The sequence below is a fragment of the Eschrichtius robustus genome, chromosome 14, assembly GCF_028021215.1.
Source record: "Eschrichtius robustus isolate mEscRob2 chromosome 14, mEscRob2.pri, whole genome shotgun sequence".
Classification (NCBI taxonomy): domain Eukaryota; kingdom Metazoa; phylum Chordata; class Mammalia; order Artiodactyla; family Eschrichtiidae; genus Eschrichtius; species Eschrichtius robustus.
The window spans coordinates 96,891-117,480 of NC_090837.1; the positions used below are offsets into that span (position 1 = coordinate 96,891).

The 20,590-nt window shown below is 55.1% G+C and overlaps 2 protein-coding genes across 3 annotated transcripts in view; one reads left to right on the forward strand and one right to left on the reverse strand.

Moving 5' to 3' along the window:
• The window catches only part of LOC137776442 (zinc finger protein 268-like), a 131,200-nt gene that overhangs the window by 23,349 nt on the left and 87,261 nt on the right, over positions 1 to 20,590 (forward strand).
• ANHX (anomalous homeobox) lies at positions 97 to 13,739 on the reverse strand. 2 transcript variants are annotated; one of them, XM_068563730.1, is made up of 9 exons: positions 13,491 to 13,739; positions 10,847 to 10,974; positions 8,743 to 8,866; positions 7,692 to 7,905; positions 7,150 to 7,267; positions 5,692 to 5,990; positions 2,160 to 2,307; positions 458 to 542; positions 97 to 183 (listed from the first exon to the last, which is right to left on the reverse strand). In XM_068563730.1, exons 1-9 carry the CDS (start codon positions 13,737 to 13,739, stop codon positions 97 to 99), a joined length of 1,452 nt encoding a protein of 483 aa, XP_068419831.1. The 2 variants fall into 2 exon arrangements, with proteins under 2 accessions (XP_068419831.1, XP_068419832.1); XM_068563731.1 differs by lacking the exon at positions 5,692 to 5,990 and having other exon boundaries at positions 2,160 to 2,288.

The following is a 20,590-nucleotide window of genomic DNA, read 5'->3' on the forward strand; positions in this document are numbered from 1 at the left end:
ACCTCTTTCTTCTGTAGGGACAGAGCTCTGTAACTTGTGTTACCAGACGTCCACACTTGCTCCCCTGGAGCACTGGCCGGGCTCCCGAGGGGCAGCTCAGCCCAGGCTGCCCCCTGAAAGCTCAAGGAGCATCCTGGCTCCCCAGAAGGTGTCGCTGGAGGTCTGGTCATCGGGCCACTGCACCTGGAATGCCAACACAGCATCACACACGGAGGTACCCTCTGTGGGCTCTGCCTTCCCATCTGGGTCACCCCTGATCCTGGGACCCACCCCCTCTGGACTCCGTAAGGAACACCTCCCCATGACACCTGCCTCCCAGTTCTCATTCCACCAAAGTCCAGCCTCAAGGCATCCCTGCCCCATGTTCAATTCTGCCCGTTTTATTCACTCCAAAGTCCCAAGCTGAGGACCCAGGAGTTAGGAGGGAAACCCACGGTACCTCGTAGGAAGGCCTCACCTGGCTGGAGGGCATGGGCTGGCCCAGCTCCATGGCCGACTCGGGGCCAGGGAAGGCAGGCGGGGCCGGGGCCAGCTCCGGGGTGCTGGAAAAGGGACAGTGTCAGGACAGGCCCTTTGCCAGGCCCTATTTGAGGCTCACGCTGTTTACTGTGAGCGACACACCCTGAGAACTTTCTGCCCATCAGAAGCCCTTCCTGGGGCCAGACTCTCTTTTGGGAACGGCCTCCTCCTGCAGGGCCCTCAGGCGTGCAGGATGCTGGAGGGGCCTGTGTGACACCTTGGGCAGGTGGCTCAGGTAATCAGAGAGCACATCAGGGCAGGCTCACAGAGGAGGGGGTGGTGAGCAGAGATGGGAAGGAAGAGAAGGTCACGAGAAGGAACAGGCCTGAGGTGTGAGGGAGTCCAGAGGTCCTTAGGACCGGATCAGGGGTAGCGGCAGGGGGAGCAGGTGCGGCCGCTCGGAACAATGACCACGCAGTTCCTCAAAGTCACACCACACCTACCCTGTGACCCAGTCATCCCACCGCTAGGTGTACACGCCCCAGGGACACGAAGGCAAACATGCAGGCTGCCACGTGTCTGGGGATGTGCACAGCAGCCCCAAACCAGGAGCTCCCAAATGCCTGCCAACAGGTGATGACAATCCCCACCAAGGACTGGGACGCGGCAACGAAGCAGGAGGGACGCTGACACACACAGCAGCGGGGCAGGCCTCACAGCGGTCAGGCTGCGGCAAAGAAGCCACACCAAAAAGAGAGTCCACGCTGTACGATTTCACTTCCACGAGACTCTAGGAAACGCAGCTAAAGAAAGCAGGGCCTTGGTCCTGAGGCGGCCGGGGTGGAAACAGCCCTGTGACCTGTGACTAGCAGCACAGCTATGGTTTGTAGGAGATTTGTAAGTCACACTCGCAAAGATGAGCCGGGGCACTGGAGTCCAAGGGTGACACAGCCAGTGGAGAGGCCCAGCAGGCCACGAGGGGCCCTGTGGCTGCTGTGTGTGGCTCCCGGTCATAAACGGAAAAGTGAGTCCATCAGCACGGTCTGGATTTTCCCACCGTCTGGCTGTTTCCGCAAGCAGAGCCTGTGACCTGGGAGGCTGCTCCCCTTCTCTCCCATGTCCCCCAGTAATTCTGCCCTCACGGGGCACCTGGCCTTCTGCTCCCAGACTTGGGAGACCCCGAACCCTGGGGACCCTGTCCTGCGGCCCCCATCGTAGATTCCCTCTCCACCGGAGGACCCCTGGCCCGACATCGCCTCCTGTGAAGTCTCTGGTCACTGCCACGGCCTCCACTGGCCACAGTCCACAGCACCTAGGCCGTTCACGGCCGTCCCAAGCCCCTTTAAAACTCCAACTTGGAATATACAATCAGGACCTTGATGCTGTCCAGAAACTAAAACAGTCTTTGGGGAAAAGAAAATGCCTGAAAGAGGCTGCTGGGGCCCAGGGAGACCTCTGGGGAAGCGTGGAGGCCTAAGCACCATCCACAGAACGGATGCCCGCATCTGCTCCAATGCTTCTCTGAGGGAAACACTACCATCTTCTTTTGGTAGATGTAGCATGGGGGACTGCTGAGGTTTCCAGAAATCCATGAGGAAAGGACGCACTCTGCACCGTTGGAGATGGTGAGTCTGTGCACCAGGCACCCTGTCCGCGGCCCGTAGGCAGTGTCACCTGAGCCCTGTGGCTGTGCAGCTTACCTCTGGGTGAGGGTGAACTCAGGAGCCTGCAGCGGAGGCTGGGGCACCAGGAAGCCGCTCGCCTGTGGTTCCACTCGGCCACTGCTGGTACCTGGACCCTCCTCCAGGTATGTGCTCTGGGCGTTGCTGCTGGGTGGGTCAGCGAATCCTGCACGGGAAGAAATCCCACAATCCAGTGCTGGGGGAAGGGAGCACAGCCTACGTGCAGCCCAACACAGGCCTCCGCGGAGAGGCGGCGTCCAGCCTGGCCAGCCCCCAGCCTCGGCTCCCGCGCCGAGGAAAGAGCAGCCACCACTGCTGATCTCAGTGTCCTCTGCAGGCTCCCAAAGACCAAAACGATGTCAGGTTTTGCTGACCTCAAATTTTTCTTTGTCATTCTAGATCTCACGCCAGCCCCAGTGCCAAACAAAGACTCAGCACCCCAGTCCGCCCTACACCCACCGCGGCTGTCTGAGGAGAGACCCCGCGGTGTCCCCCGTTCACCACAGGCTGGCCCAGCCCGTGGCCGTTGCCCTCCCCTTTCACCTTGGGTTTCACCATGATTTCACTGCAGTGCAAGGTGTTACTACCTTACCTTGCCTTTTCTCTCTACTTAAAATATTGTAGAAAATCCCTCAGGGTGTCTTTCACCCTAAAAGGCAAGCCACTGTGGACGTGATCAATTCTGGGTCGACAGACATTTAGGAGCAAAGTGAGCTAAGAAGGTCCATTGCTGCCCTAAGTCTATCCAGGTGGTAAAACTAGCATGCATCCCTGATCTCAGACCCCAAACAACAGTCCTCCCTCCTGTGTGCCAGAGCCTAGACCTTCCTAACCATTTGGTGTATGACTCTACCTCTGCCTTCTGCTGTTTCCCCTTTCCTGCAGAACTTTACAGATAGTCTGAGGTCCAGGAAATATGGTTAAGTGCTAATTTGAACATTTCCAGTTTACACAGAATAGATCAGTGGGTTTAATCTTCTTCCTCCAAGAGAAACAGAAATAAAAAGCCCAAAGCCTAGAACGAAGGGAGTGTCATCGGAAGGGTAACTGGCAGGTGGGAGATGTCCATGTTCTGCAGATGCAGGGCACAGGTCTGATCCCACGGTGGGGGGTGTCTGAAGGGAAGCTGGGGCATAAGCAGGGGCCAAGGACCCTGAGAGGTTTGCAGGGAGGGAGGGAAAGCAAGGTGCTCAGGCAACCAGCAGGGAGCTCTCCAATTCCCAGAGAACATCACCCCTCACATAGGCTGGACACGGTGTGAAGACCAGCTTCCCTCATCCCAGTATGAGGCTGGCCACTGCCCATACCAACTCCAGCCTTGTTAGTAAACATGGACAGGAAAAGGTCTCTGAAATCAAAGACCAATCCGATCAGATGGAAAAGCTGCCTCGGAGAAATGAGTCTCCAGGCTCTTCCTCTTTGGGGCACCTCTTCCTCCCCTGTTCAAGGAAGGGCCTGAATCCACAACCCCAACATTCCCCCCTTCAGGCAAGAAAGCACGTTTTCTGAAACTTCTAACTAGGATACTCAGAGACATATAAGATATTGCATCTATAAAAAGTAATACGATCGGGGCTTCCCTGGTGGCGCAGTGGTTAAGAATCCACCTGCCAACGCAGGGGACACGGGTTCGAGCCCTGGTCCGGGAAGATCCCACATGCCGCGAAGCAACTAAGCCCGTGCGCCACAACTACTGAGCCTGCGCTCTAGAGCCTGCGCGCCACAACTACTGAAGCCCGCGCGCCACAACTACTGAAGGCCGCGCACCGAGAGCAGATGCTCCGCAACCTCAATGAGAAGCCCGCACACCACAACGAAGAGTAGCCCCCGCTCGCCACAACTAGAGAAAGCCTGTGTGCAGCAACGAAGACCCAACACAGCCAAAAATAAATAAATTATTTTTTTAAAAAATTTATTAAAAAAAATAAAAACAAGTAACATGATCTATGAAGAAAGGAAAATCAGAAATAAGAAAAGGGAGCTTGGGGAACTTCCCTGGTGGTCCAGTGATTAAGACTCCATGCTCCCAATGCAGGGGGCCCAGGTTCGATCCCTGGTCAGGGAACTAGATCCCGCATGCCGCAACTAAGAGCCTGCACGCGGCAACTAGAGACCCCGTGTGCCGTAACTAAGACGCAGCACAGCCAAATAAATAAATAATTTTTTAAAAAAAAGAAAAGAGAGCTTGGAGTTCTCTTAAAATATATAACTGTCGAAATATCATAAGACAGAGTTTAAGACAAAAGCACATACAATAAAAAAGAAATTTTTTTAAAAGGTAAGCATTTTGGGAGATTGGTCCAGGATTTCCAACATCCAAATAATATTTGTGCTCTAAAGAGAGAACTGGAAGGAGGAAACTATCAAAGAAAATCACAAAGAGTGCCCAGAGCTTAAAGAAGACCTTGTTCTCTGGTTCTTTAAATTGAAAAGCTTAACAACAAAGTGAATTCAAAAGACTCATACCTGGGACCATCACTGTGAAATTTCAGAACACCAAGACTTCAAAAATAAAAAGCTCCAATAAAGGAAAAATACGTAAACATCAGAATGACATCTGACTTAAAATGACAACATTGGATGCTATGATTGGATGCTGTGTTGCTTTCAAATTTCTAAGGGAAAAAGTATTTTAAACTCAGAATTCTGTCCCCGACAAATCGTTAATCAAACTTGAGGGCGGATTAAAGACAATTTCAGAAGATGCAAGGAATCAGACACTTTACCTTGCAGGCACCCTTTCTTATAAAGTTAATTAAAGACGTTCTCTAACATAACAAGAGTCAAGAAAGAAGGAACGAGACTTGCAATTAAGGAAACACTGAAGCAAACCCAGGGAAGCAGTTAAAGTTGCTCCTGGGATGACGGCTCCACCCCAGACTGGGAGCAGGAAGAAGGAGGCCCCAGCAACAAGTCTTCAGAGGGGATGCTTAAGACACTGCAAGAAATTAGGGATGTTGATAAAAGCAGACAATGTAAGAAAAAAGGGAGGCAATGACAAACTACAAGACGACCTGTATGTAACCACAGAAGACTAAGGAATTTAGGTGACGGGCTGAGTTCAGTGCCAACATCCTCCTTAGAAGCTGGGATGTCACAAGATGCTATCATGTTTGGTGCACAAAATATATACCTGAATACGTGTTCTTTAAAGGTATTTATAGCGACAGTTACAACTAAGGAAGAAACTAGGATGAGAGGGCCAGGGGTCTGAACTGCTCAGCCCTCCTCTGTTGGAGCAGATGTTGGCTGGTTAGTTACAGGGACTGGAGTACAGGGGTGGCAGCCATTTCATTTCATTTTAACTCTTTCCTCACCATCTTATTTTTTTAGTCACGTGCACATTTTATTTTGAAAACAAAAATAAAATGAAAAATATCCAGGCTGTTGGTGGGAAGAGCCTGTTCCAACTGCACTGGTCTGGGGTCTAATCAAATACATGAGATTCAAGCAGAAAGTCCTGGCCCCTCAGAATTCTTCCCCGTCAAATGACATACAAGCAGCTGAAGCATCTGATGTAGAAACACATGGTCTGTCTAGCGAGACCCACCTGTGGCGCTGGGCTCACCAAGGGCGGCGATGGACACAGCCAGAGGAGCATCTGCAGGGCGCATCGTGAGGTCCAGCCCGTGACTGTGGATCAGTTGCCTAGTCTGGAAGGAAACTTCCTTGGAGGATGCCAGTGCAAGAGACGTCAGCCACGACTCGGGGGCACCCAGAGAGGGGTCCAGCGTGTCGCTGCCAGCAGCCAGAGGGCAGAGGCCAGGGCCAGGGCCAGGGCAGACGGGAGGAAGAGTGGCAGGATCGTGGCTAGGCCCCTCCTGGTACATCTCACCACCCTGCAGAGACCTGGGGAGCACAGCGAACATCATCCCTTGGTGGGCAGAGGCTCCCTCAGGCTGGGGGAGGTGGGCCTGGGAGGAGATTCCGGCCCAGTTTGGGAATCTGGGCTCCGGACTCAACGCAGCCACAGATGGCTGTGGGGTCCACCCCAATCACGCTGCCTTCACAGTTCTCCCTGGGGCTGCAAGGGTTCCAGAGACACAAAAAATACTACCGCTGGAAACCTAAGATACATTAGCAGTTTATTTACAAGGGCCTTCAATGAAGCATTGTTCCACAATATTGAAAGCTGAAAATGATTAGGAAGAGCCTAATAGTTGAATGATTAAATGAAGGTGGATCTTAAAGGAATGTTAGGCAGCAGCTAATAATTTAAAGAATTAAAATATTCCCCAAATGCTCCCTGTGTCTCAGATGGTGCTCCTGGGCTTTTGTTAACAACCCCCCACCCCTGTCATCTGTGCAATGACGTGCATGGCAGGGTCCATCACTATCCTCATTTCACAGGTGAGAAAAAGCAGACACTGAGAGGTCACGGGAACCTGCCTAAGGCCACACACCTGGGTAGTGCCAGCCTGGATGTGAGGTGCCAGCCCAGGTGGTGTCATGAGAGACGATGAAAACACAAGTGTAAATGGAAAAAGTGGGCACAGCTTGATGTTTACACAGACGTGGACCTGGTCCCACACTCAGACTCAGTCCTGCTGCTGCCGGCACTTTCCTCACAGCAGTTTGTGCGGCACCACAGGGGCAACAGGGTGAGGGAAAGCGGTTTGACAGGGCCTGGTCTGTAGCAAGAAATGTTGGCTGTTACTAACTTAATGATATACCAACCATACCAAATGCTAGAGAGAAACAGACCACGAGGACAGCAGGTTTGCCTTTAGGAGATAGGTCTGCATGTTTTTCTTTGTTTTCCCCGTTCTCCAAAATTTACGTTAAGTCAGGCTGTGAGTCAGGCTCCAGGGAACAAGTTTGGGGTCCATGACGTGGGCTCCTTGCCAGTGGCTCCCCTGTACCTGGGGTCTCAGCTCTCTCTGCCCTCCATCACTGAGCTGGTCCCAGTGTCCGGCAGGCATTCCTACGCCCACTCCAGGCCTGGTCTCCCACTGAGGATGGGGAATTGAACAGGGGACGGTCCCATGGCCCACGTGGGTGGCAGTACCTGGGAGCCAGTGACTTTGACATGGTCTCGTCTCCAGAGAAGTCTGGGGTCACGACCAGTGGCTCCCACGGCCCTTGGGTGGTCTCCTGGGTCTGTGCAGACCCACTTTCCTCAGGTCCTGCGAAAAGCCGATCAGACAGGAGGGGAAGCTGGGTGATGCTCAGACTCCCAGCCTCCTTCCCAGCAGGTTAAGAGCAGCCATGCTGGCTGCTCAGTAGTCTTTGTTTGTCCCTTGATCTGTCTTTGGTCTGAACCAACACCCATAATTAGGAACCCAGAACACCCTAAATTCTAGTGCTTGGCTCACTTCCCACTGACTCCTGGCCCTGGCCGCAAAGTAACCTCTCAACGCAAAACGCCGCTGCAGCCCCACCTGGGCCCATCCTGAGCCCAACCTTACCCTCAGCTTCAGCGATCTCGCTTCCCACAGGGTGAAGTCCCGAACGTGCAGACGGGGGCTGGCGGAGAGGGTCCTGTCCTGTAACCAGTGACCCTACCTCGGCCTGGCCCTAGACACAGGTTTTGGGAGAGGGGCCACTCACCCGACCACTGAGGCCTGTCCACGCACCCAGAGCCAAGGTGGGGCTGGCCTGTGGGCTGCGGGGGGCGCGGGACGGCCTCCCTCGCGGTGCCGTCCTCCGCCGAGTCCCGGGCTGGCGCCGCGCGATGCACAAGGGCCCTCTGGCGCCGCCGGTAATTGGCGAACCAGTTGTAGACCTGCTCCGTGGTCAAGCGCGTCTCCGAGGCCAGGTCCTCCTGCCCCGAAACAACACGCCGCTTGCCCAGCCCGCTCCTGAGACGCGGGGCCGGGACACCAGCGGGCCGGGACACAGGGCGGCCGGGGCATCACGCGGGCCGGCGCCGTGGCCTCTGGCCTTGTTCCTCCTCAAGCCGCCGCCCGGCCGACGGCCACTCACAGCCGGGAGGGCTCGGCAGGGCTTGCAAACCGGACCCCCCCGAGGCGCCACCAAACCACTGACCGCCCGCCCGCCCGCCGGCCCGGTGCGAGAGCGCGTCGGCCACGACCGACCCTGCGATCAGGAACCTGTCCTTCCTCAGGAGACATATCCGAACCACCAAGGGCCACAGCACGGAGCTCCGGGAGGGCCCCGCTGATTGGACCCGGAGAGAAGGGGCGGGGCGACCACTGGGAGAGCCCCGCTGATTGGACCGGGAGAGAAGGGAGCACGCCAGCTTTACGAGCGGCAAGGCTCTTATGCTGCCCCCTCCACCTACTCCCGAGAGCTCACCGGTGCATCCCTCCTGCCGGAGTCCCGGCCGCGGTGAGCGCTCAGTGAGCATCTGTTGAAGCCACACTGGATGACGGGGTATTAAGACTCCCGTGATGAAACTAACCCCGCCACGTGTGCAGGCGGCTGCCAGCCAAAGGGCTCCGTCCGCAGGGCAGTTCAGGGCAGGCGGAGAGCGCCAGCGCCCTGGCAGATAGGCCACTGGGGAGGCGGAGAGGTGTGGCTAAGGATGCGGGTCAATCCCCTCAGGGTGGTGATGTCACCTAAGGGTGGGAGTCCCCTAAGGACCGGGGAGGATGGGCTAAGGGGAGGGTTGCCTGGCCTCCCTCTCATCTGCTCTTACCCGCTCGGCCTTGCTGGGGTTGGTGCTCACGCCCGAAGCAAAGTCCTGCAGCTTCTGGCGAACTTCTCTGGGGAAGTTCCGGTTCTTGAGGCCGTCAGGGCAGAGGGAGGCGGGCGGTGGGTTCCTGGATGAGGACAGTGAGGAGGTGGTTACGGACCCCCCCCCCCTTCTTCTGAATGCACCTGTCGTGCTGCCCTGGACTTCCTGTCCTTTCACTGGCCACCCCCCTCCCCTGCAGGACTGTGTGCTGCAGTCCCCGGGTCCGTCCCCTGAACAAGGGAGGGGTCTCGTGTTGCCCGGGCCCACACCCCACACTTCCACCAGGGTTTCCAGTAACACTCACTGACCAGTGGCCATGACTGTTAAAGCTGGGGGATGAGGGTACTGAGGTTGGTTATGCTACCCTCTTTACTGGGTGTATACTGGAATTTTTCCAAAAGAAAAAAGTGGCATATAAACAAACAGCACCGGTCTATACAAGATTTGCTATCCAAATGCCAATTGAACAAATCCCCACGAACATCGCAAATACACCCCACACATCCCAGTGGAGCTCAATCTCCCACTCCCCACACCGTCCCCCAGCCCGTCCTGCGCATCCAGTGAGAGACCAGCACGTCCCTGCCAATCAGCCCAAGAGCCCTGCAGCCAGGTTTATTCTCTTTACCTTCCCCAGTACATTCAACCTATCGGCAAATCCTCTAGAGTCAATCCTGACACAACCTTTTCCCCAGCCATGGCCACTCCCAGAAACTCCAAGAACCTCCCACCTCCGCTCCTGCACTAACCATCTGCTGTTAACTCCAGTGTCGCCCCTCCTTATGCCCAGAGCACGCCTTCCCTGGGCTCAGGCCTCTCCAAGGCTCAGCCCTGTGCTGCAGCCCTACCACAAGCAGAGGGCCAGTGAGTCACAGCCCTCTACTGAACGAGTTCCGTCTAGCATTCCTTGCTCTGAATTACGGGATCTGCTTTGTTTCCTGGTCTACTGTCCATCGTCCACACCCGCGGGCAGCTCCAGGACAGCAGGGCCCCAGCACCTCTAGTAACGCCCAGCAACCAGGGGCCTCTTCACAAACACTGCATGCTGGTCCCCAAGGCATTTACTTTGCTGAGCCACCCTCTGGCAGGCTGTCAGAGCCTATATGGAGGGACCTGACTGCATCCCTGAAGACCTCAAGACTGATTAACTGCTGGGCTTTGAGGACATATCTGGTGGGCACCATGAGAAAAATTCTGTCTGATGCAAAAGGAATCCATCTCTTCTTCCATCAACCAGGCCCATGGCTCAGAAACTCCTGTCACTTGGGCTTTCAGGAGCTCAGAGCAAGACCTGCAGCTCCTCCTGGCCAGTGGGGGACACCCAAGGTCAAGAACAAAGGCTCTACAGTCTCGATGTCTAGGCTGGAATCCTGCCTTTGCATCTCTCTAGTGTGTAACCAGGCAAGTGACTACCTTTTCTGTGCCTTGGTGACCTCATCCATGAACGGTGATGATGGTAATGATGGTAACTAGCAGTCGTAACGTGTGCTTAGTGCTGATAATGGTCACGGTGGCGATTATCATCAACATCTATCCAGCAGCCACCGGGTACCAGACGGCCTTCTAAGCACTAAGTGTATCTCATGTGGTGCTTGCAGACCCTCACCTTTATCTCTCTTTTAAAGGTCCTGCAGCCCTGAGGGGCCGTGCTGGGATCCGGGCCAGGCACCTGCAGAGCCTGACCATGGGGATTAGCCGAGCTGAGGGGCACCCATCCTGCAGGAAGCGAGTGAGGTCAGGGTGCCCACCTGCCGCCTCCCTCACCGCAGGGCCCTCACTGACAGGCAGCGGCTCCTGCTGCAGCTACAACTTTCGGCCTGGGTCCTGGGAACAGCTCCCTGTCCTCGCCCTGCGGGCACAGGTAGGAAAGCGTCCCCACAGCCAGCCGAGCGGTGGAGAGGAGGCTCAGTGGCGGGCACCCGCTGCTGTTGAGCCTATTGCCCTGTGTCTGTCACTGCTTCCTCTCATCTCCCTGCCTCTACTTCACCTAAGTCCTTCTGTGCTCTGGGAGGGCAAACCCCTTGGGAGCCCCAGGGAATAAGCACCGATAAAGGCCGGTGCATACCTCTTCCTGCACCGGAACTTCTGCACCGGGGTCAGCGTGGCCACGCCGAGCCTCTTCATGACCAGACGGTAGTGGATGTCATTCCAGAGCTGCACCAGCTTCAGGCTGCCACCCGGCACCCGGCATCCCTGTGGACAAGAGCCTGCTGAGACCCGGCACGCTCGCCTGCCCCGGAGCCCTGCCGTTGACCCAGCCTGACCGCTAAGAACATCCGCTGGCTGGTGCCCCGCGGCGAGGGCACGAGCCCCATGGCTGGGCTCCTGTCCCCAGCAGGCCCTCCCATGAACGGGAGGCGGGCACAGCTCTCCCTCGCCCCCCCCCCCCCCAAGGTGAGGGCCAGGCAAGGGGAAGGCCAACTCCGGGCTGTGGCCATAGCACACAAGAGGCCGAGCCGTGCTGAGAACCACATGGTCAGGTCTGAGGGGCCCGAGGCTTGATCCCCGTCTTGCGTGAAAGGCCTTTCTCTCCCACCAGCAGGGCGGGCCCCTGGGGCTCAGTGAGTTCATTCTGAGCTGAGGGGGACGAAGGGGTCCCGGTCTGTGCCAGTGACAGCTCCCCAACCCAGTGCGGCTTGGTCATGTAACCAGACTTTAGAGATGGCCAAGGACGCTGAGTGTGGGCCTCCGCTGGACACAGCCCCTGTGGTCAGTATGTGGTTCTTGCCTTTAACCCCAGTGTTCTCAGGCCCATCTTGGTGAGGGAGGTGCTGAGAATCATTTAGCTTTCTCGCAACAGCATCAGGAAAAGCCCATTTTGCTGGGTTGAGGCCTGCAGTCTCCTGCCAGGATGGAGATGGCAGCACAACCGTCAGACAGGGAACCCACTTGGCGCCTCCCCAGCTGCAGGAGTGGCCCTTGGCGGGAAATGCCCTTTCTTGATGTGGCAGCCCCATCCTTTCTCTCAGGTCTCAGAACACATCGCTTCCTCAGAGACATTTCTGGACCATCCTGAGTTACGGTCCCTCTCCTGGGAGTTTTTCATCACTGATGTCACGCTCACATTCCATCACTGACTGCCTTCACGGCAGCTACTTCAGCTCTGTGTGTTCAGCCATTTATTCTGACATATTTGGAAGGCTGAGCCCTCTTATGTTCCAGGTGTCATGCTGGGTGTTGGGGATCCTTTAATGAGCAGAACTAACACACCCCTGCTCCTGGGGCTTGCAGTGCAGGAGGGGAGGCGGATCACAGATCGAAAAAGACAGGTTTCTAACTGTGAGCTGAGGAAGGAGCCATAGAGGGGGGGTGAGGGCTCCCTTAAGTCCTTGGGAATAAAGGAGGCACTAGCTCGACGGGGTGACATTTAAAGCAGAAACCGGACAGGTAGGAAGGCACCAGCCACACAGAGTGGTGTCTAGCCTCTGGCAGAGGGAACGGCACACACAAAGGTCAAAAGACAAAGATCTTGGGAGTTCCAAGAGAGCAGCAAGCCACTGTGCGGGAGCCAGGACGGCGTGGCAGGCTCTGGGGCCACACCTCGGCGCGTACCGTGGTCCCTTCCGCAGTTTTAAAACTGCCTCTGGCTGCTACGTGAAGACTAATAGATAGAGGGGGCAGGAGAGGACACGGTGGTGGGGCGTGAGCGCCAGGAGGGTGCCACAGGGCTTGGGGGAGAGGGAGCAAAAACAAAGAACTGGGCAGTTTAGTATCGTGAAGGTAAACTCAGCATGAGTTATGCATGGACTGTAATATGGAGTGAAAAAGGGAAACACAGGTCCCCAAATCTCTCACTAAAACCTTTTGAGGGCTTCCCTGGTGGCACAGTGGATGAGAGTCTGCCTGCCAATGCAGGGGACACAGGTTCGAGCCCTGGTCTGGGAGGATCCCACATGCCGCGGAGCAACTGGGCCCGTGAGCCACAACTAGTGAGCCTGCGCGTCTGGAGCCTGTGCTCCGCAACAAGAGAGGCCGCAACAGTGAGAGGCCCGCGCACCGCGATGAAGAGTGGCCCCCGCTCACCGCAACTAGAGAAAGCCCGCGCACAGAAACGAAGACCCAACACAGCCAAAAATAAATAAATTTTAAAAAAACAAAAAAAACAAAAACAAAAAAAACCTTTTGAGCCAGATGTATTTTGGAATTCAGAATTCCTCACACTTTAGGAAGTAACACAGATATATACTCCATAATTTGCACTATCCCAGTATGATCTAGGGCAGGAAGCATCCTGCAAGCAAACATACCAGGATTTGGGTAGCAAAACGTACTGCAGTAATATTAAGTGGATAAATAAAGACGTAAATAGTTTCCCATCAATGCAGCTCAGGTTTGATGCCAATTAAGTTGAGGTTCAAAGTACCACCAGAGGAGTGACAAAGATACTTGTGGTTTCAGAGTTCCCGAATGCAGACCCACAGCTAAGGGACTGCGGTCCTGGGTCTGTTTGATTGCTTGCCTCACTAACCGGAGTGCCAACTTTCCAAGCCAGGACCACTGGTCCAGGACCAGAGGGATTCGATAGATGGACAGTTTTGTCTCATGTTAGCAGGCAAGTTAGAACTTAGTACAGTGAGAGTGAACTGCCCTGGCTCGGTTTATAGCAGCTCTCCCCAGGCTCCTGCTGACTTCTGGGCATTTCCATCGTCTTCAGGACAGTATGGGCTGCTGCCCCTCTCCCCGCCCACCCCCCCCCCCCCAAGTCCTACCTCTAGCAGCTGGCAGGCAGCCCGGTACTGCTCCTGCTGGGCCAGCACTCTGGCGCACACCAGGGCCACGTCCGCGTTGTCCAAGAGGTACAGGCGGAGCTGGCTCTCCAGCACGGCTGTGACCAAGGGCTGCACCTGGGCGGGGTCGTCCTGTACCTCCCGGCACAGCCTGCCTGCGAGGGTCACCAGCTCGGCCAAGGGCAGGCCAGCACCTCCGCTTCCCCTCAGCAGCTGCAGGAAACTCTGCATCCTGAGTCAGGTTGAACCCCTCTGCAAACAAGACGACAGTCAGGACCACCGCCGGCGCTGATCGGCTGACTGCACGTCAATCCTCAGAGCAACTCTGCGAGGCCTCTCCCGCCACCGGTATCCTGGCAGCAGTGAGAGAAGGCGGCGCGACAGGGCCCGCCAGACTTTCCTTGTAGTCCCCACAACAGCATAGACGCTGGCGGTGCACCAAGGCCCAGCTCGCTGCTCTCGCTGCCAGACTTCTCACTCCGCACTCCTGGAACCTCTGTCCGGTGCCCTCGTGCCCCTCACCGCCGCGCCACCTCTCTGTTTCTCCCACTTCTCACACCGCTTGTCACCGCGTTTCCTCCTTCCTTCTCCGGGCTCTATGGGGGGCGGGCACGCCTGCGCTGGGGTCATCAGATCCCCCCAGCATCTGCCAGACGGAGAGCAAGGCCTCTCGGAGTGGGTGGGCAGGGCCGCGGGCCAGGGGCTGGGCAGACGCCCTTGGCGCTCTTCGAAGGGGAGTCAGAGGCCCGCTACGCGGGACCAACAAAATTCGCTTTTAACTATTTTAATTTTGGGGGGAAAAACCCCTTATATTTGAAAACCACAAACATTTAAGGGTTGCTCTAATCCGACAAAATAGTAAAATTAGAAAGGGAAGGGAAGAAGGAAAGGAGGAACGAAGACAAGGAAAGAGAGAAAGAGTGAAAGGAGGGAGGAAGAGAAGGCACCGAGACAAAGAAATGAACACGTGCCGGCCTCTGGCCCAGCCCTGCTGGAGTTTGGGCTCCCTGCCCTCACATCGCCGCGGGCACCAAGCTTCCCGCTCTGCCCGGTGAGGGCACAGGCTGAGAGCTGAGGTAACCTGCAAAGGCCCGAGGGCGGGGGCCCGGCCAGGCTGGCTTCCGTGTGGCCCGTTGCACCCCAAAAGCCCGCTCTGCCGCCCTCCCACCCCGATGCAAACAGGTGAGCCACGGCAAGCTGGACCGAAGGCTTTGCATTGTTCTAAAAAATTACCGTCTAACTATGCAAACAGACACCAAGTTTTAACAGCAGAGAGAGTTTGCTTGTGGCGATACTCAATCGGGCCCGCACCGCAGGCATGACTCCCGGTCTGCGCCGGGTCCTGCAAAGCACCCGTGCGAGGCGCAGCGTAACGTGTAACGTGCAGCGGCAGCTTCCCAGCCGCGGCCGCTGACGCAGCTGGCGATCGCTTTTTCAAACAGCACGTGCAGACCTGTGTCCACAACTACCTCACTTATGTGGAACAGGCTCCGGGAAGCGAGCGTAAAGGACGCGTTTTTAGTCGATGCTGCCAAACCGCTGTCCTCACGGGTTGAGAGAACCTGCGGAGAAATGCCGCGCTCCCGGCGGAGGGCCTGGCCTGCTTCCAGCTCTTTCCTCCCGACAGGGCCTCCAGGGCGCCCGCCAGGGGACGCGCTCTCGCCGCCGCTTCCGGGCCTCAGCGCTTTGTCACGGGTTCCTGCCTCGGGGCCCCACGTTTCTTCCCGTCGCGACTGGCAGGAGGCCCGCGACCCCGCACCCTTCGAGAGACCCAGGTGTCCCCCAGCGCCGACAGCCCGCCCCACCCGGCTCCAGGAAGGGCAGGAAGGAGACTAAGGGCCGAGCTCACGGAGAGGGTCCTGGAGTTCGGGAAGGAAGTGGGCTCGGGGGGCACCCCGAACACTGAGGGGACCCGGCCCGGCGGGCACAGAGGGGGTGGGGGGCAGGCGGCTCTGCCCTGCGTCCTGCCCGGACACCTCCGTCTGGCCGTGGCCCTGCGCCGCCGGACCTCTCCCGGCGCCCTTCTCCCCGCGGGGCCCGAGAAGCCTCCCCGGCGGCCGGCCCCGGACGCCGGACTCAGTCACCGTCGCCCGCACGCCCCCCACGTTCACTCACCTTCATCCGCACGCCCCCAACTACCCGCGCCAGGCGCCCGGGGCCGCTTCCACGCTCGGCGCGCACGTGCTCCGCCCGCACGTCCGGGGAGGCGGCGGGAAGGCGCGGTTGCTACAGAGTATCAAGGCCTCCGCCAATCCCTGCGAGGGCCCCGCCCGACGACCCCCGCCCGTGCCCTGCGCCCCGTAAGTCCGGGGGGCCTTTGGGTCCGCCAGCCTGGGTTTGGGGCGTTCCGGTGGTTCTCGGGGAGCCGAGAGGTTCTCGGGGGTCCGTGGCATTCGGGGGGCTGCACGGGAGCCGACAGGTTGGGGGGCGGGGGGGGGGCGTCGGAGGCGCCACCCAGCCTGCTTCTGCGCGTTCTCAGGTCCCAGAAGGAGCGGAGCCGGGGTCCTGGGGGCGCTGGGCTGGAGGAGAGGGCGCCACGACCCCCGGCCCCTGCAGCAGAAGGAAGCTGTGACCCTGGATTAACCCCACGCCACCGCCCTGGAGCTCTGCGGAGACAAAGCCCGGCTGGGGTCGCAGCCCGGGGGGGCAGGCATCCCCGCCCCTCCCGTGCCTCCGCACCCTCAGCCGGAGGCCCCCGGCGATCCCACCCCCTCGTGACCCTGGGGCGCAGCTGCGCGCAGCGGAGAGGCCTTCGCGACGGTGGGGGCCTGGGGGCCCGAGTTCTCGGTGACCCTGGTCAGCCATGCAGGGGAAGCCTCTGAAGTGCCGCCGTCCTGGCTCGGACACGGTCTGGCCTCTCCCCTGTGCAGTTTAGTTTGGGGAGATGTTGCACACACAGCGAGCTGGAAGGCGCTCTAAGAGAGGAGACCAGGAGGGTTTCGAGTTGCTTTTTAAAGGGTGATCAGGGCAAAAATTCTCTGACATCAAAGCTCATGCCTAAACTTATGCAGAAGACTTAGGCAGAAAGAGAAATATTTCAGCGTTTGTTCACTTGAAAATCTGGAGACGACCCAAGCGCCTGGTGGACTATTGCTAAACACATCACACTTCACAAACAGGATGGGCTCCTGGAGGGTAATTAGTAGTTGCGCGGAGAAAGAATGCTTCCTGACCCGACTAGTGATACATTGTACAATAAAAATCGCTGTTATAAAGCAGTGTGAGTGAGACGAGCCCATTTGAAAAGTACAGTCACAAAATGATGTATGCCACATTGTTAAACCCTGGTTGCCACCGGGTGACAAAATTATTGTTTTATTTGGCTTTTAAATTTTCTCCTTTTGCTTATCCATGTTTTCTAATTTTTATAGAAAGATAATCTTCTGTTTTTTCTCGTTTTAAGGTTCTTTTCAAGAAGTGAGAGAAAAAACATAGACAGCAGGGTTGGGGGAAGCAATCCCCACCGTCCAAATATACTAAGGCGGACGTGGGTGAACAGAGAGGAAATTGGAGATTTGCTGCAGGAAACCCTCCTGTCGTGGGAATGCGATCACAGGCCCTTTCTCCAGGACCGGCTGGTGCTCAGTGAGGATATTCCTGGTTGCACTCCACCCGTGAAGCATCAGTGAAGTTAAAACCTCAATGGAAACCAAAATGTCCAGGTACCTACGTTATTAAATTTAAATGTAATTCAACAAATTTTATGATTCTAATTCATTGTTATAAAATCAGTTACTTTTTTTGGCTGCCAGGTGAGAAGTTATTGTTTACAAACATTGTCTTATTTGAGCCTCCCAAGCCCCCTCTGAGCGAGTTATGTTCCCTTGTTACTAAAAAGGAAATAGGTCCCAGTGCATTTAAAACACTTCCAACCAGTAAGTGGCCTCCTTTAACTGTCAGACTCAAAAGCATACATTCTTAACTGAAGCACATAGTAATTTCAAGTATTCTAAATCAGGGCAAACTCTTCGTAAGCTTCATTTTTAATAGAAGTCTGATCTTCCAACAAAAGGTAGGCCAAAAGGTAATTATCCAACACCCACTGTAAATAGAGGCTGCCTCTCTCTTCCATGCTCACTAGTCTGAAATGCGATCATTACCACATAACGCAACCTAAGGCATACTTACCTGCTATTTCCTTATTTTCTATTCTCTTCTGGACCCAGGCTACCTGGGGCGGACTCCCAGTTCAATTGCTTAATAGCTGTGTGACTTTGGACAAGGTACTGATCCTGTACCTTCTCTCCTCTTGGTAAAGTTTATGATTTGTAATAATAACAGGCCCTCTTTCCTCTTTGGTTTGAGATCATTAAATGAGTCAGTACTCTACACGCGCTATCTTCTTTACCATTTTGTTTCTTACCGGTGTTGTTCACTTTTAACACATTCAAAGTCTGGTAAGGGAACTTCCGCCTTAGGACTTGTCCTTTTCAGAAATGTCCTGGCCATTCATGTACTTTCCCCCATAGTGAGTAGCTGAACACATTTTTTAAAATCCCTGATCCACGGAAAGCTGCAAGCCCATCTAGATACAGCCTCCTAAGAACCTCTACTTCACCCTGAACCCCTCTTCCCTCCAGGGAATTACCTTCATTCCCAGAGGTCCCCCTGAGGGAGTTCCTCGCCCACCTGCACTGCCCCATGAAGCCTTCTCGAAGCCCCAGGGTAAGTACCCCCTGGCAGATTTGTCTAATCTGTCTGTATATTGGGGTGCTTGTGGCCATTGGAGACCAGTCCTTTGGGCCGTTCGTTGGGTTCACAGAACTACGGGGAGCAGGCTGTCTAGGGAACACCCTTGGGAAACCAATGCCTGACAGAAAAAGAGAGGGGATGTTTGACGTCCTGGGTAGAATGCTGAGAAGGACAGAGGGAACGTAAACAAGAGCTTGAAAGAGTGACAGCTGTCCTTCCTTTCTTGGAAGATGGCAGGTGCAGGTGGGGTAGGGAACAGGAAAACCCTCCCAACATACTGACCCAGAGGCACTAGGAATGCTTCTTTTTTTTCTTTTTTTTTGCTAGAGAAAATATTTAAAAAAAAATTTTTTTTTAATTAATAGCTACTCTATTTATTTATTTATTTATTTTTAGCTTTGTTGGGTCTTCGTTTCGTGCGAGGGCTTTCTCTAGTTGCGGCAAGCGGGGGCCACTCTTCATCGTGGTGCGGGGGGCCACTCTTCATCGCGGTGCGCAGGCCTCTCACTATCGCGGCCCCTCCCGTTGCGGGGCACAGGCTCCAGACGTGCAGGCTCAGCAGTTGTGGCTCACGGGCCCAGTTGCTCCACGGCATGTGGGATCTTCCCAGACCAGGGCTCGAACCCATGTCCCCTGCATTAGCAGGCAGATTCTCAACCACTGTGCCACCAGGGAAGCCCTAAAAAGTTTTTAAAGATGAGATGAGTATGACCGATTTTTCCTTCTGCTTCAGGGTCATAGGTGGCTGGGCAGTGGTGCTGTGCCCAAACAAGGCCCACTTCACCTGCTACAAACCTTCTTTCCCTCTGGTGGTAGGTCAGGTGCAGGGTGGGGACAGGGACTCAGAGCCCAAGGTCTATTTACTGAGCATACGGGACTCTGTGAGGTGGGTATTTTGCCATCATTCCCATGTGACAAGATGCCCATCAGAGAGGTTAAGTCACTGGTCTACTCACAGAACTGGTAGGGGGTGGGTTTGAGGTTAGCCCACTCCCATCTGGCCCCCAAGTGTTGGTTTTCACGTCACCCAGCAGCACACTGACTCGGAGGGTGGGAGGGAAGGAGGGAAGCCTCACTGCGCACTACATTCTCGTTACTCAGTAACCGTGCTTGTTACACTCCAGGCCCAGGCTGGACACTGACATCACAGATGAGTGAGTGTCCCTGCGTTTGAGGAATCCATCCTCTCAGGACCTGTTGATTGCCTACTCTGTGCAGAGCTGGAAAAAATCAATCTATTTTTGTCGTTGAAAAAAGCCTAAATAGATATTTAACCAAAAGCATTTTAAATTAACATAATATTACATGTGAAAACTTGCACAGACATACAAGTCCAAGAAAATGAAAGCACATTGTGAAAGTTCTTGATGATTTTGATTTTCTATCCTTGTAAGTTACATAAAGTGCACAGATCTTCAGGGTTTACCTCTGATTTTTCCATACGTGCAGATACTGTGTCCTCACCATTTCCAGCACGCTTCAAGGCTCTCTCGTGCTGGTTTCCAGTCACTACCCCCCCACGGTGACCACCCTGGACTTAAGTCACCAAATGTTAGCTTTGCCTGTTTTTGCACTTGATCTGCCTTCTCAAATGCTACAAAATTTCCCCCATGTAACCTTCTAGAAGGTCTATTTTTTTCCCCTTTACATTCAGGTGTACAATTAATCTGGAAATAATTTTAACTTATGGTACGAGGTATGGGTGGTGTGTCAACTCCCCCCCCCCTCAATAGGACATCCAATTTACCTGATTTATTGAAGAGTCTTCACTATTGCACTACAGTGGCACTTTTTGTCTTAAATCAGATGATTGTACATGTGTGGGTCTGCTTCTGGGCTCTGTGATCTGTTGTTCCATTGGTCTGTTTGTCCAACTTTACACAAAACCATACTATTTTAATCATGGGATAAGTCGATATTCAGTGTGTATCCTTCAGTTTTCCTCCTCTTTGTCTTTGCTATGCTTCACGCTTTGCATCTTCACAGGAATTTCAGAATCAGCTGGTTAATTTTGACAAAAATGCATCTACTAGGACTTTGAGATGGCACTGAATTTATAGATCAATTTGGGAAATTTTTTTTATATAAATTTAGTTAGTTTTGGCTGCCTTGGTTCTTCGTTGTTGTGCACGGGCTTTCTCTAGTTGCAGTGAGTGTGGGCTACTCTTCGTTGTGCTCTGCGGGTTTCTCATTGTGGTGGTTCTCTTGTGGAGCATGGGTTCTAGGCACGTGGGCTTCAGTAGTTGTGGCACACGTGCTCAGTAGTTGTGGCTCGCGGGCTCTAGAGCGCAGGCTCAGTAGCTGTGGTGCGCGGGCTTAGCTGCTCCGCAGCATGTGGGATCTCCCCAGACCAGGGCTCGAACCCGTGTCCCCTGCATTGGCAGGCAGAT

Bases quoted from the DNA above. Each gene is read 5' to 3' on its own strand.
- ANHX (XM_068563730.1), bottom strand. From the start codon at position 13,739: ATGCAGAGTTTCCTGCAGCTGCTGAGGGGAAGCGGAGGTGCTGGCCTG. The intron at 5,991-7,149 runs GTACTGCCACCC...TGTGCTCCCCAG, and splicing joins TCAAAGTCACTGGCTCCCAG to GTCTCTGCAGGGTGGTGAGA. The intron at 2,308-5,691 runs GTGGGTCTCGCT...CTTCCCGTGCAG, and splicing joins TGGTGAGCCCAGCGCCACAG to GATTCGCTGACCCACCCAGC.